This window comes from Cetorhinus maximus, chromosome 9 (assembly GCF_964194155.1).
Source record: "Cetorhinus maximus chromosome 9, sCetMax3.hap1.1, whole genome shotgun sequence".
Taxonomy (NCBI): Eukaryota; Metazoa; Chordata; class Chondrichthyes; order Lamniformes; family Cetorhinidae; genus Cetorhinus; species Cetorhinus maximus.
In genome coordinates this window covers 98,296,466-98,309,250 of record NC_135887.1, presented here as the reverse complement: position 1 = coordinate 98,309,250, position 12,785 = coordinate 98,296,466, and the positions used below count along the sequence as shown (strand labels likewise).

The 12,785-nt window shown below is 44.1% G+C and overlaps 1 protein-coding gene across 3 annotated transcripts in view; it reads right to left on the bottom strand.

Moving 5' to 3' along the window:
- LOC144684860 (uncharacterized) overlaps positions 1-12,785 on the bottom strand; it is a 399,842-nt gene that overhangs the window by 42,790 nt on the left and 344,267 nt on the right. For all 3 annotated transcript variants that reach the window (XM_078549191.1, XM_078549190.1, XM_078549192.1), the window contains one exon: positions 5,252-5,404. In XM_078549191.1, the coding sequence (XP_078405317.1) occupies positions 5,252-5,404 (153 nt within the window). The remainder of the gene's footprint in view (positions 1-5,251; positions 5,405-12,785) is intronic.

Below are 12,785 nucleotides of genomic sequence, written 5' to 3'. Positions count from 1 at the left end.
CCCGCAATTCAGCGTTTAAAATGTCGCACGCTGACGTCACGCGAGTGTCCCGACGTCAGCGCGTGGCATCGCGATGTTTAGGTCGGCGGGCGCGCTATGCAGCGCGATGCACACTCGCCATTAATTAAAGGCCTTGTTAAGGCCATTAAGTCACCAACTGACGAGGATTTTGAGGAGCCCGTGTGAACTTCGGCTTGGCGCACGAGCCCAACGGGCAGGCTCCTGATAGGTCTGACTCTAATTTTTAGCCTCTATCTTCTTTCTCATCCTAGATTCCCCAAAAGTTTGTGTAATCTCTCCTAGAAATTTAACCTTTGGAGTCCAAGTAACAGACTGATAAATCTTCGCTGCACTCCCTCCAAGGCCAATATATCCTTCCTAAGACATGGGGTCTTGAAGTAAACATAATACTCCAGGTGTGGTTTAATCAGGGCTTTGTGTAAGACTTCGTATTCTAGTCCTCTAGATATAAAGGCCATCATTCCATTCACCTTTTTGACTTTTGTTTGCACCTATCCTTGACATTTAATGATCTATGTACCAGGATCCTCAAGCCTCTTTGGAACTCCACTACTTTTGCTTTACACCATTTGGAAAGTAATATCTATTCTTTTTGGGTCCAAACTTGTCTACATTGAAATCCATTTACCATAGTTTGATCAATCACTTATCAATTTGTCTTTTTAATTTTATATTTCCATCTATACTGCCCTGCAATGCCAATCTTGGTACCTTTGACAAACTTGCATATGTGGTTCTCTATTCCATCATCTATGTTGTTAATAAATACATTGAATAGCTCATTCATGATTCTGTTGAATGGTGAAACAGGCTCGAGCGGCTAAATGGCTAGACCTGTTCCTATGCTCACATGTTGAGGCCTCAACGTAGATCGCTGTGGGATGCCACTAATCATATTCTGCCAATTAGGAAATGCAAGTTTAAAATGTCACACTACCTGGATATCTCAACTCACCAGTACTGTCTTGAATTTCCAGGAATTAAAAATTATTGCCTGGTGAGCAACCCAGGAGTAAAATCCTGGGGACATTCGAAAAAGTGCGATTTTTCCATTTTTGTTGAGCACTAAATTATCACTGAGAAAAAGAGACATTTTGTCAAAGTTTCTCATCTCGCACTCATCAGGACAATTCACAAGAATACCAAATGTAAAGGGAACCACAACTTATACTGTATGAAAAGAGATTGGTTGGCAAGTGGACTCTGATTGGTAGAGGCATTGCAATGGAGAATGCACCAGTTTATGGTGACTGACAGTTAACTGCCAAGCATTGTTTGAAATTTAAACCAGGCAGCTTGACTCTGATTGGTCAAGACATTACCCTGAGGGATGAACCAGTGAATGGCTGTCACTTATTTTGTTTAGCTGAAACAAGCGCAAGGTGTGTACTTGTTCTTTCCATCTGCAAAGTACAGGGCCCTGTGTATTAATATACGTAGCTTCCAGTAAACGCAAATGCATTACATTGAGGAGCCTGACTGACAATCTTAAATGGTTGTCAGTGTAGTTCTTAGCACACTGATGATTATTTAGCAAATGTTATCCAATCACGGAATCACTTCTAATGTTGGACACTGTTTTGAATTTTGCAAGCACGGGCTGATTGGATATGGTCTGTACCTTGCCCATTGCAAACAGCTGAAGGGACATGCTGTTTGACATGATCCACCAGTCTTTGGGACATATAGCCTACAAACCTAGCATCACACTTGCACTTAAGTTCATATACCACATTACTCATTTGTATGATAGGCTGAATGTATTTTTGGCTTGATGGTAGTATCCTGTTAGTGGCGAATACCACTCTGCTACTGCATAGTAGCAGCGTGAAACAGCTAGCTACACCTGTTGCTCAAATTTTTGAGATACCTTGCCCTTCCAGGGTACTCTGAGGTAGACTGGGCACTTTTCAGGGCTGAAAGTGACGGCCATAGGCCGGTTCATGAGTTTGCGTGATATACATCGTGAAATGATATCAGGGTAGCCATTATCCTGCAGTATGCCTTTGATGCATCCTATTTCGGCATCAAGCTTGCATGGTGAGCAAATGGCTCGGGGTCTTTTTACGAGGTTGCCGATCAGGCCATAAGACACAGGAGCAGAAATTAGGCCATTCGGCCCATCGAGTCTGCTCTGCCATTTAATCATGGCTGATAAGTTTCTCAACCCCATTCTTCCGCCTTCTCCCCGTAACCTTTGATCCCCTTACCAATCAAGAACCTATCTATCTCGGTCTTAAATACACTCAATGACCTGGCCTCCACAGCCTTCTGTGGCAATGAATTCCATAGATTCACCACTCTCTGGCTAAAGAAGTTTCTCCTCATCTCTGTTCTAAAAGGTCTTCCCTTTACTCTGAGGCTGTGCCCTCGAGTCCTAGTCTCGCCTACTAATGGAAACATCTTCCCCACGTCCATTCTATCCAGGCCTTTCAGTATTCTGTAAGTTTCAATCAGATCCCCCCTCATCCTTCTAAACTCCATCGAGTATAGACCCAGAGTCCTCAAATGTTCCTCATATGTTAAGCCTTTTATTCCTGGGATCGTTCTCATGAACCTCCTCTGGACCCTCTCCAGGGCCAGCACATCCTTCCTGAGATGTGGGGCCCAATTTTATAGTGTGTGGAACTGTAAGAATCCCAATGCGTATATTGACCAGTGAAGGTAGGCTTGTGGTTGACCAATGGTAATGAACCTCCTGGCAGATTTCTCAGCTAGTGTGTCAAGCAAAAGGCATTCATTTGACTGCTCCATTTCAAAGGTTGAATTTGAGTGCAGGATGGAGCTCTTTACGATATATAAGGAAATTATTACATGCAGCTGCAGATTTAAATATAACAAATGTATCATCCTAGATATTGGAAATATGCGAGGGGTAGGAGGTTAGGTGTCATTCCATCGAAGACACTTTTTTCATGGAACCCAACAAAGATGTATGTGAGAGCTGGGCCTACAGGGGATCCCATGGCAACAATATCTATTTGGGCACACATAATGTCATTAAAACAGAACTCAACTGTGCGAGTTGCCGAGTTCATAAATTCGATGAATACTGATTCTTGGTGGCGGGTGTAGATCGTCATGGTGTAGTGCTGCAGCACAAATATCTGTGGCTTCTTTAAGTGGAACATTGGTGATTAGGCTAGCAATGTCAAATCAGCACATGGATACAGCATTGCTATCGATATGCAAGCCCTGTATGGTCTTCGCAAATGTGAAGGAATCCTTCACCGTGTATCTGGAAAACTTGCCCAAAACTGGTTGTAACAATTCACCCAACTATTTAGCCAATTCATGTTGTGTAGAACTAGTCATAGTTAAGATAGCATGTAAATGGACATCATTTTTGCGTGTCTTGGACAGCCCATACATATGCAGACACAGTGAGCTGTGAGGACGAACCCTGTCACATATATCACATTAGATGTGATTCCATGATTGGACAACATTTGCTAAATAATCCTCAGTGTGCTAAAAATTACGCTGACAACCAATTTAAGATCGTCAGTCGGGTTCGCAGTTGGTGCATTTGCGTGTATGGAAGCTACATATATTAATACACAGGGCCCTGTTCTTTGCAGACAGAAAGACCATGTACAGACCTTGTGCCTGTTTCAGCTAAACAAAATAAGCGGCAGCCATTTGCTGATTCATTCCTCAAGGGAATGCCTTGACCAATCAGAGTCCAGCTGCCTGGTTTAAGTTTCAAACAATGCTTGGCAGTTAAACTGGTGCATTCTCCATGGCAATGCCTCTGCCAATCAGAGTCCACTGGCAAACCAATCAGCATTCTCTTCTCATCCAGTATTAAATTGCTGTTCCCTTTACATTTGGTATTCTTGCAAATTGTCCTGATGAGTGGAAGATGAAAAGCTTCTACAAAAAAGTCTCTTTTTTCAGCAATACTAAAGTTCTATACTACCAAACAACTAAATTATTAATTAAAAACTGTTGGAAATGAGGAAAAAAAATGTTTGACCGCGCAGGGCAGTTAGGCAGGGAGGTCGTGCAATTAAATTTCAAGAGATCTTCCAGTAGCAGGCACCATTTTAAAATAAACTATAAAATTTACATTAAAGGCGACATATTGGTAGTTATCATAGAAAAATGTACTAATGCATGATCCCCAAAACACCAGTCAAAATTTCAGAGAATCTTTTGTAACATAATCAGAATACAACTTACAGTTATCATGAATTGGAGACTCTAACTATAAACTGACAGCTTTTAGAAAGTGATAAACTCAAAAATTCTGAGATCCTGGGAAGAAAGTTATTTCACAGTTGCCTGTTGTGTATCTGAAAACCAGAGGCCAGCAGGGTGAAAACTGAAAGTGGGGCGAAGGGGAGGGAACATCAGCTGCAGATTTAACAGGTGTAAAGCTGCTTAAATAAGCAGATTTGGTGCAGTATTTATTAATATTAGCAAATTCAGGTACAAATGGGCAGAATATGCCCCATTGATGTAATTCACAATGAAGTGCAGATTTACTGCAGTTATTATTCTGTATATCTGTACATGGATTCCCCACATTGCTGGTACTGGTTTTGGCAGCCATTTTTGCAATAGTTTACTGATAATTTTGCAATCAAGTTCTCACTTTCACATATTGTCTAAATCCATATTAAACTTGAAAGGGGAAGATCCATCAACTGCACATTTTAGTATATCTATTCACAGTGAGATTCTGACCCTATGTCACCTGCCTAGCTCAATTTCCATTATAACAGTCTTGACTTGCCTCAAAGTAGAAACAGAAAATAAACTTCTTTTGAAAACCATTGTAAAATAGGGGAGGTGGGGAGGTGGGGAGATGGGGGGGTGGGGGGTGGGAACATGTCAATGCCCCAGTTGCTAATATTGCAATCTCCATCTTGGTTACTTTCTGGGGAGATGTAAGATGGAGGCAATCCTTTAAATCAGAGCTGGGGAAGGAACACTGCCCGAAATTCATCACCCAGCCAGAAGCGTGGAATTCAGAACGTTAACTTTGCTCTTCAGTTAGGGAGTGATGTATGGCATAATGGGGCAGAAAGGAAGATAAGGGAAAAAAAAGCTCTTCAGTAGAAGAGTGGAGAAGAGTGGAGTAATTTAAAATAATTAAAACAAAGTATACAATTTATTTTTTAAAAATTGATTCTTCTGCATTTGACAGATGTTGCTTGAAACTTAAAATGGAAATGAATGTTAAAAGTTAAATAAGCTGGCCTGCTGTAGAATTGCTACATACCTGGTGGAGGAAGTTCAAGCTTCAATTTTCTGAGCTCGACCATGGACTTTTCCAGCTGTTCAATAACAACATCATCATCATAATGAAAGTTTTTAGACATAATTTCCTGAAGGAATTCTCGGAGATCTTCTAATGACATTTTCACCAGGCGCTCTGATTAAAGAAAATATTGCTGTTTTAGTTCTAACTTAACAAATATGAATGTCTAAATCAGATTGTGCAAAGGGAATTAAACGCCTAAATTAAACTTGTTTTGTATTGATAGCAGTAATTAATAATACCAGGCACATTATCAACATTCTAATAAAAGCAATTATGTGCATTTTTATTACTTCAAGGCCCATTCACAAAGTTAAGTGATCATTTGAATGACAGGCAAGCATCATGTGGGGATTTGGAATCATATTGTAACAGAAATGGATTTTATTGTCTCTCTCCTCCTACCCACCCCCACGAGTCCTGTTCTTTATGAGCATATACTTTCAAATATGCCACGGCAGAGTATAAGTGGGCATAGGTTCAGGATTATGCAAGCCAAGCTTAGGATAAAAATCAGGAAGTATTGCTTTATGCAGGGAGTTATGCTGAAATAGCTGAATGGTATAATGGAGAGACGGTATGGTAGGTTCTCTAGAATGCTAAAATCAAATGAACTGTAGGTTATTGCTTGCTTGAATCCATCTTCTGATCCTGTGAACAAGTGCAGAATACTTACATCAAGAATATTATCATCTAATTTTACTCAAACTGGATAACATAGCCACAAACCAATTCTGATCTCTTGTCAAATTAATCTCAAAGTACAGAGATTTTAGATGAGATTCTCTGTTTTTGCAGTTCTGGTGCATACCTTTCGAGAAATTACACACTCCCAAGCCTGTAATTTTCCATCATTAATTTTAACGGTAGGAAAATCAATAGGGCTGTTGGTGTGAAAGTTTTTGCTATAAATTTCTGCCAAGAATGATCAATTGGAAGAGTCTATTTTCTTACAACATTATTCTTACACTCTCTGAAATGTCCCATTAGGTGTCAGACTAATTTAGGTCTCCCAATGCTCTAAATACATCAGTAGTTAAAGAACCCAATCTGGTCATCACTCATTGGTTGCAGAGGGGAGCATGTGGGATGCAACACAATGTAAGTGCTAGTACTAGAGAGTAAAAGAACAAAGACCAATCATCTCTAGTGATTCCTTCTAAACTAAGTTTAGGATTCAAAAAGTTTCTAAAAATTGAACCAAACAAGACAATGTTTTTTCTTTCTCTAAATATTTTTGTAACTTTTTACAAAGTACTATACTCGATTTCACATAGCTTTTGGGACAAACAATTTTTATTATAGCTTTGGCAATTATAGAGTTCACTCCTGCAATTTATAATTTTTCTAAATGAATAAGCGTTAGCGAAGTTAAAAATAACTGCTTCAACAATCCTTGCCAACCTATTGTTTTATTCTTGATGGCCTTCGCTATAGTCAGGTATTATAAATAAAGTTGAGTGGGTTAGATGTTGGTCTTTCAGTTCTAAGATGTGGGCTTCAGTTCAGCTCAGGACTGATATGTTCAATGTTTCAACTGGCTGTTGGCTGTAAGAGTTCTGTACACGAGTTTTTGCTGTTTCAATCCAGTTTGTAGAGGACTTGAGCGCATAACAACATTTTCTTTAATTCAGTAATAAACTGCCAATCATTCATTAAATCCATATGACAACTGAGAGAGAGGATATAGAGAAACATCACATTGGATGTGGTGGGAGAGTTACTCTTCTGAGGCACACAAAAATATATTCAAAGGAATTGTTCTAGTTCCATCTTAATTTCCTTAACTGGATGACTTAAATGAATAGCATTTAATTTTGATCAATAATTTTGAAAACTCACAAGTCTTAAATATAGTTGGATGTATAGGGGAGCCAAGTGTTGGGGAAGGATTAGAGTAGGATACAGAGCAGCATCAGGGACTCTAAAAGAGCTATGCTACATAAAATTATACAAATTTATGGCACAGAAGGCTATTCAGCCCATCATGTCTGTGCTAGCCAAAAAAGGAGTGCACTTTATTTATTTCTCTAGGTTTTCAATAACAACAACTTTTATATAGCATCTTTAATGTAGTAGAATATCCCAGGTGCTTCACAGGAGTATTATAAAACAAAGTATGACACTGAGCCACAAAAGGAGATATTAGGATAGATGGCCAAAAGCTTGGTCAAAGGCTTAGGTTTTAAGAAGTGTCTTAAAGGAGCAAAGTGACGGGGGGGTGGGCGGAGAGATGTAGGGAGGGAATTTCAAAGCTTGGGACCGAGATAACTGAAGGCACAGCACCAGCAGTGGAGCAATTATGATTGGCAATACACAAGAGGCCAGAGTTAGAGGAGCACAGGTGTCCCCACAGGGGGGTTGTGGGGCTGGAAGACATGACAAAGATAAGGAGGGACAAGACCATTTCTGCAGTATTGCACTTTAGGTATTTGAATTAAGCTTCCCTTTTATTTTCCTAGCCTGTAAGCTCCTTGACATTCAAAGGGCTCTAGATTTGATAATCTTACTCATTTTCTTTGTGGGAACATATCTGTTTTGCGCTTTCACCCTCTCCTCTTTGACTGCCTCCTAATGTTCTGCTACTGATTTACCTTCAAATAGCTGTTTCCAGTCCATTTTTGCTAAATGACATCTCAACTTACTAAAATTGGCATTTCCCCAACAGAAAACTTTTACTTCTGGTCTAATTTTGTTCTTTTCTGTGACTACATTATATGTTCTCCCACTGATATCTCTTCTGCCTGCTGAAATTCAATTCCTAATTATAAGCCCAGAACTGTCCTTTCTCTTGTTGGGCTTGTACTAGCTAAAAAAGAAGGTTCTCCTGCATGCATTTTAAGAATTCTGCACACGCTACGCTGATTTTATGCCAGTTAATATTAGGGTAGTTGAAATCTCCAACTATTACTGCAATTCTTTTGCAGTTCTCAACAATTTGCCTAGATATTTGCTCTTCTATCTCCCTCTGATTGGGGCCTAAAGTATACCCACAACAATGTGATTGCATCTTTTTTGTTCCTTCTTGTTTGATGATCCTTCTAGCATATCACTCCTCCCACAGCTGTAATTGTTTATTTAACAAATATTGCAGCCACCCTCCTTTTTATGCCATTCTCTATCTTGTCTGAAAACTCTGTAACCAGGAATATTGAGTTCCCATTCTTCATTAAGTCACGATAGCTATGGTATCATACTCCTAAATGTCTACCAGTGTCCTCAGCTCAACTGCTTTGTTCACCAGACTCCTAGGGCAGGATCTTCCCCTTGTTGGACGGGCGGGCTCGGGAGTGGCCGCGAAACTGGCCGATGCCCGCGATTGGGCCCTGACCGCGATTTCACGCTGCCAGGCCAATTAAGGCCACCCAGCGTGAAACGCAGCTTCGCACTGGCTGGGAAGGGCCGAGCGGGGGTGGGAGCCTGTTGGCTGCCGAGTCCAATGGCGACCTGGCGGATGGTTTAAAAACAGCCCAGGCAGTCCCAGAAAGGCTGCCAGAGAAGGACTTCTGTCTGCCCTTCTAATGATGGATCCGAGCGCAGCTGCAAAAGCCAGGCGGGAGGGCAGGTCAGATGGGCACTCAGCCCCCGGCTTTTCTGATGAGTGCCTCGCTGTCCTCCTGGAGGAGGTGGCTGCCAGGAGGGGCACCCTTGTCCCCAGAGATGGGAAGAGGAGGCCACCGCACCTCACCAAGAAGGCATGGGAGGAAGTGGCAGCCCAGGTGAGCAGCCATGACGTGGTGTGGCGCACCCGGGTCCAGTGCCGGAAGCGCCTCAATGACCTGCTGCGTTCAGGAAGGGTGAATACCATGTTGGCATGGGTTAGTGTGCAGAAGTGTTAAGGTCTGACCATCCCCCTATGGACTTCATGGGTGCTAGAGTCTGAGTGCCACTGTCAATCGTGCTGGAGCTGGCCAAGGGGGCTCGAGGGCCACGACTCGGATGTGCCCTGCAAGGTGCTCCACAGCTGGAGTTGGCCAGGCTGCAATAGCGCTGCAGGTCGACAGTGGACTAATCAATGCTCCTCAGTCCTTTCAGGAGAAGACAAGCCATAATCAAGCCAAAAGGGCAAGTTCAGGCGGAGGCTCACCCAACCTGCTGCTGCTCCCCGGCTTTGAGTAGGGCGCCTCCGAGCTTGAGAGTCGGCACGCTCCCCGTGCTGTCTGTTGTCTCTGCAGGCTCCTCTTAAGCGCCCCAGATGACGGCAGCAGCAACTCCACCCTTCTGCCAGTGATCCTAGCATCTGATGAGGCTGCAGCAACTGGGGAGTTGCCAGCCATGGCACTGGCCGCTCCCTCCCAGGCGGGGCCAACACGGACTCCACTGGCCAGAGGACAACTGCCGAGGTCATCAAGGCCAACCAGACAGCACAGTCAGCAGGCTGTCTCCAATGCTGGTGCCATTGAGGGGGGAGCACCTAGACGTACCACTTGCAAATGTAAGTTAAAGCCACCATGAGCACAAGAGGGACAGGTCACAGGTGATTTTATGTTCATTTCTGTTTACTTTATCTATACTGGTCTGGGACTGAAGACCAGAAACGTTTATGTAAATAGTTTTGAAATGTCACAAGGAGATAAATTTTGTTTTTATCATCATGTCCTGTGTATGCTACACCTTTTTATTTTATTGGTGCAGGGTACGCCAGTATGTAATGCTGGCAAGTGGCTCTGAACTTTATTGCACAGGCACTGAGAGCTCTTTGTGTTCAAAAGAAAGGGTCCTTTCAGACATCCAAGATGGAGGAGACACCCCGGGCATGTGTTTGAAGCTGATTTTTGTTAGCCTAGCTGAAGGAGCTTTGGATCAAGACGTCACTGGTGTCCCTGCCTCCCTGGAAGTTACCGAAGTTTGGATCCATTCCCTCAGCGTTCTCCTCACTGTGCTCATCTTCAGACTCACTACTGGACTCATCATCTGTGGCCTGTGCACCTGTGTCAACAGCCCCTTCCTCCAATGGGTCCATCCTTGCCAGTGCCAGATTGTGAAGAGCGCAGCATGCAACCATGATCAATGGCACCCGCTCTGGGGGGGTATTGCAGTGCTCCCTCTGAACGGTCCAAGCAAATGGTCCACTATCTGCACGTTCATGGATTGGAATCCCTTCCTGTTGACGAAGGCAACTGGGTGACCCACTGGCGCCTTGATGGTCACATGTGTGCAGTCGATGGCATCCTGGACACGGGACAGCCCAGCAATCGCTGCAAAGCCTCTGGTTCACTCAGCCTGGCTGGCCTCATCCATATGGTAAAGAATAAAGGTCAGTACCTGCATGAAAAGAGCTTCTGTCACCAGCTTGACGCAACTGTGGACAGCTGATTGGGAGACCCCACAAAGATCCCCCACTGAGCTCTAGAAAGAGCCAAAGGCATAGAGGTTGAGGGCCACTGTGACTTTCAGAGCCACTGGTATGGGGTGTCCACCGACACAGTCGGAGCAAATCTAAGGCCCAATCATCTGACAAATAGATGTCATGTCTCCCTTGAGAGGTGGAGCCTCCTTTGACATTGCACCTCGGACAAATTGAGGTAGCTGCATTGCCGCCTGTAAACCCTGGTGTCTTCTGCAGCCTCTTCTGCCTTGGACTTCCTGCTGGCCCTGCACCCCGTATACCTGCGCCTCTCCTCGCACAGCTCCCTCCCCTGGAAGCTGCATTGGGACACATGGCCTCCTCCCCCGTCTGTCCCTCTCTTCCTCCTCAGAGGAGGTGCCTCCAGCAGAGACCACAATCCCCATACCAGGATAAGGGAAGGCTGTCTGATGCCTGGAAGGGTCCACACGGTCTGAATCCTCCGGGGGCCTGGCTGACAGCAATGAATCCTGAAATGAAGCCTGGAGATGCTAAGAATGAAGCCCTAAACAGAGATGAAGCTGCCAAGTACCAATAAGCAACCAGCTGCAAACTATCTCCAAAACTGCTCACGACTCACACTGGCAATGCTGCTGACACTTTTTATCCTGCCCTTGGATGATGTTTATGAAAATGTCGGCTGGCCATCTGCCCGTTTTGCCTGTGCGACGAGCAGAAAATCGCATGGGCAAGGTAAAATCACAGTCTATTGGACTGTTAAAGGTGTGATGATGTCGGGACGCTTGACATCGGGACGCTTGACGTCATCGTGCACTATTTTACTCCCGACTGGGTCGGGTGCGCACCCACCCGCGGGATGAAAAATTCTGTCCCTAGAGTGAATGTATACACCATTAAGCACTGTCAAGCTCCTTTGTTTTCTGAACTGCTGTTTGGCACCGAAAGAGGCCAATTTCCCCATCAGGTCAATGCTGGCTCTTGGTGAGAGCAATCCAAAACTAATCCTACTGCTTCGCTTCCTGCTCATAGACCTGTGTGTCCCCTACGTTAAATATTTATCAGATTTTCCCTTGATAGGTGCAATGTTCTCTCTCTCATTACTCCCTTTGGCTAAAAAGTCCATGCTGCAACAACGTCCGTGTAAATATTTTTTAAAATGTTCGTTCATGGGAGGTGGGCATTGCTGGCTAGGCCAGCCTTTATTACCCATTCCTCTGCCTTCTTGAACCACTGCAGTCCATGTGGTATAGGTACACCCACAGTGCTGTTGGGAAGGGAGTTCCAGGGTTTTGACCCAGCGACAGTGAAGGAATGGCGATATATTTCCAACTCAGGATGTTGAGTGGCTTGGAGGGGAACTTCCAGGTGGTGGTGTTTCCATGTGTCTGCTGCGCTGTCCTTCTAGATGGTAATGGTCCTGGGTTTGGAAGATGCTGTCTTCATACATTGAGTGTATTTAAGACCGAGATAGATAGGTTCTTGATTGATAAGGGGATCAAAGGTTACGGGGAGAAGGCGGGAGAATGGGGTTGAGAAACTTATCAGCCATGATTGAATGGTGGAGCAGACTCGATGGGCCGAATGGCCTAATTTCTGCTCCTATGTCTTATGGTCTAAGGAGGCTTGGTGAGTTCCTGGAGTGAATGTTTGTGGAAGGGGTGCCAATCAAGTGGGCTGCTTTGTCCTGGATGGTGTCTAGCTTCTTGAGTTTTGTTGGAGCTGCACTCAACCAGGCAAGTGGAGAGTATTCCATCACACTCCTGACTTGTGCCTTGTAGATGGTGGATAGGCTTTGGGGAGTCAGGAGGAGAGTTACTCACTGCAGGATTCCTAGCCTCTGACCTGCTCTTGTAGCCACAGTATTTATATGACTAGTCCAGTTGAGTTTCTGGTCAATGGTAACCCCCAGGATGTTGACAGTGGGGGATTCAGCGATGGTAATGCCAAGGAAAGTCAAGGGGCGATGGTTAGATTCTTTCTTGTTGGAAATGGTCATTGCCTGGCACTTGTGCGGTGCGAATGTTTCTTGCTACTTGTCAGCCCAAGCCTGGATGTTGTCCAGGTCTTGCAGCAGTTGGACGGCTTCAGTATCTGAGGAGTTGCGAATGGTGCTAAACATTGTGCAATCATCAGCAAACATCCCCACTGCTGACCTTATGATGGAAGGAAGGTCATTGGTGAAGCAGC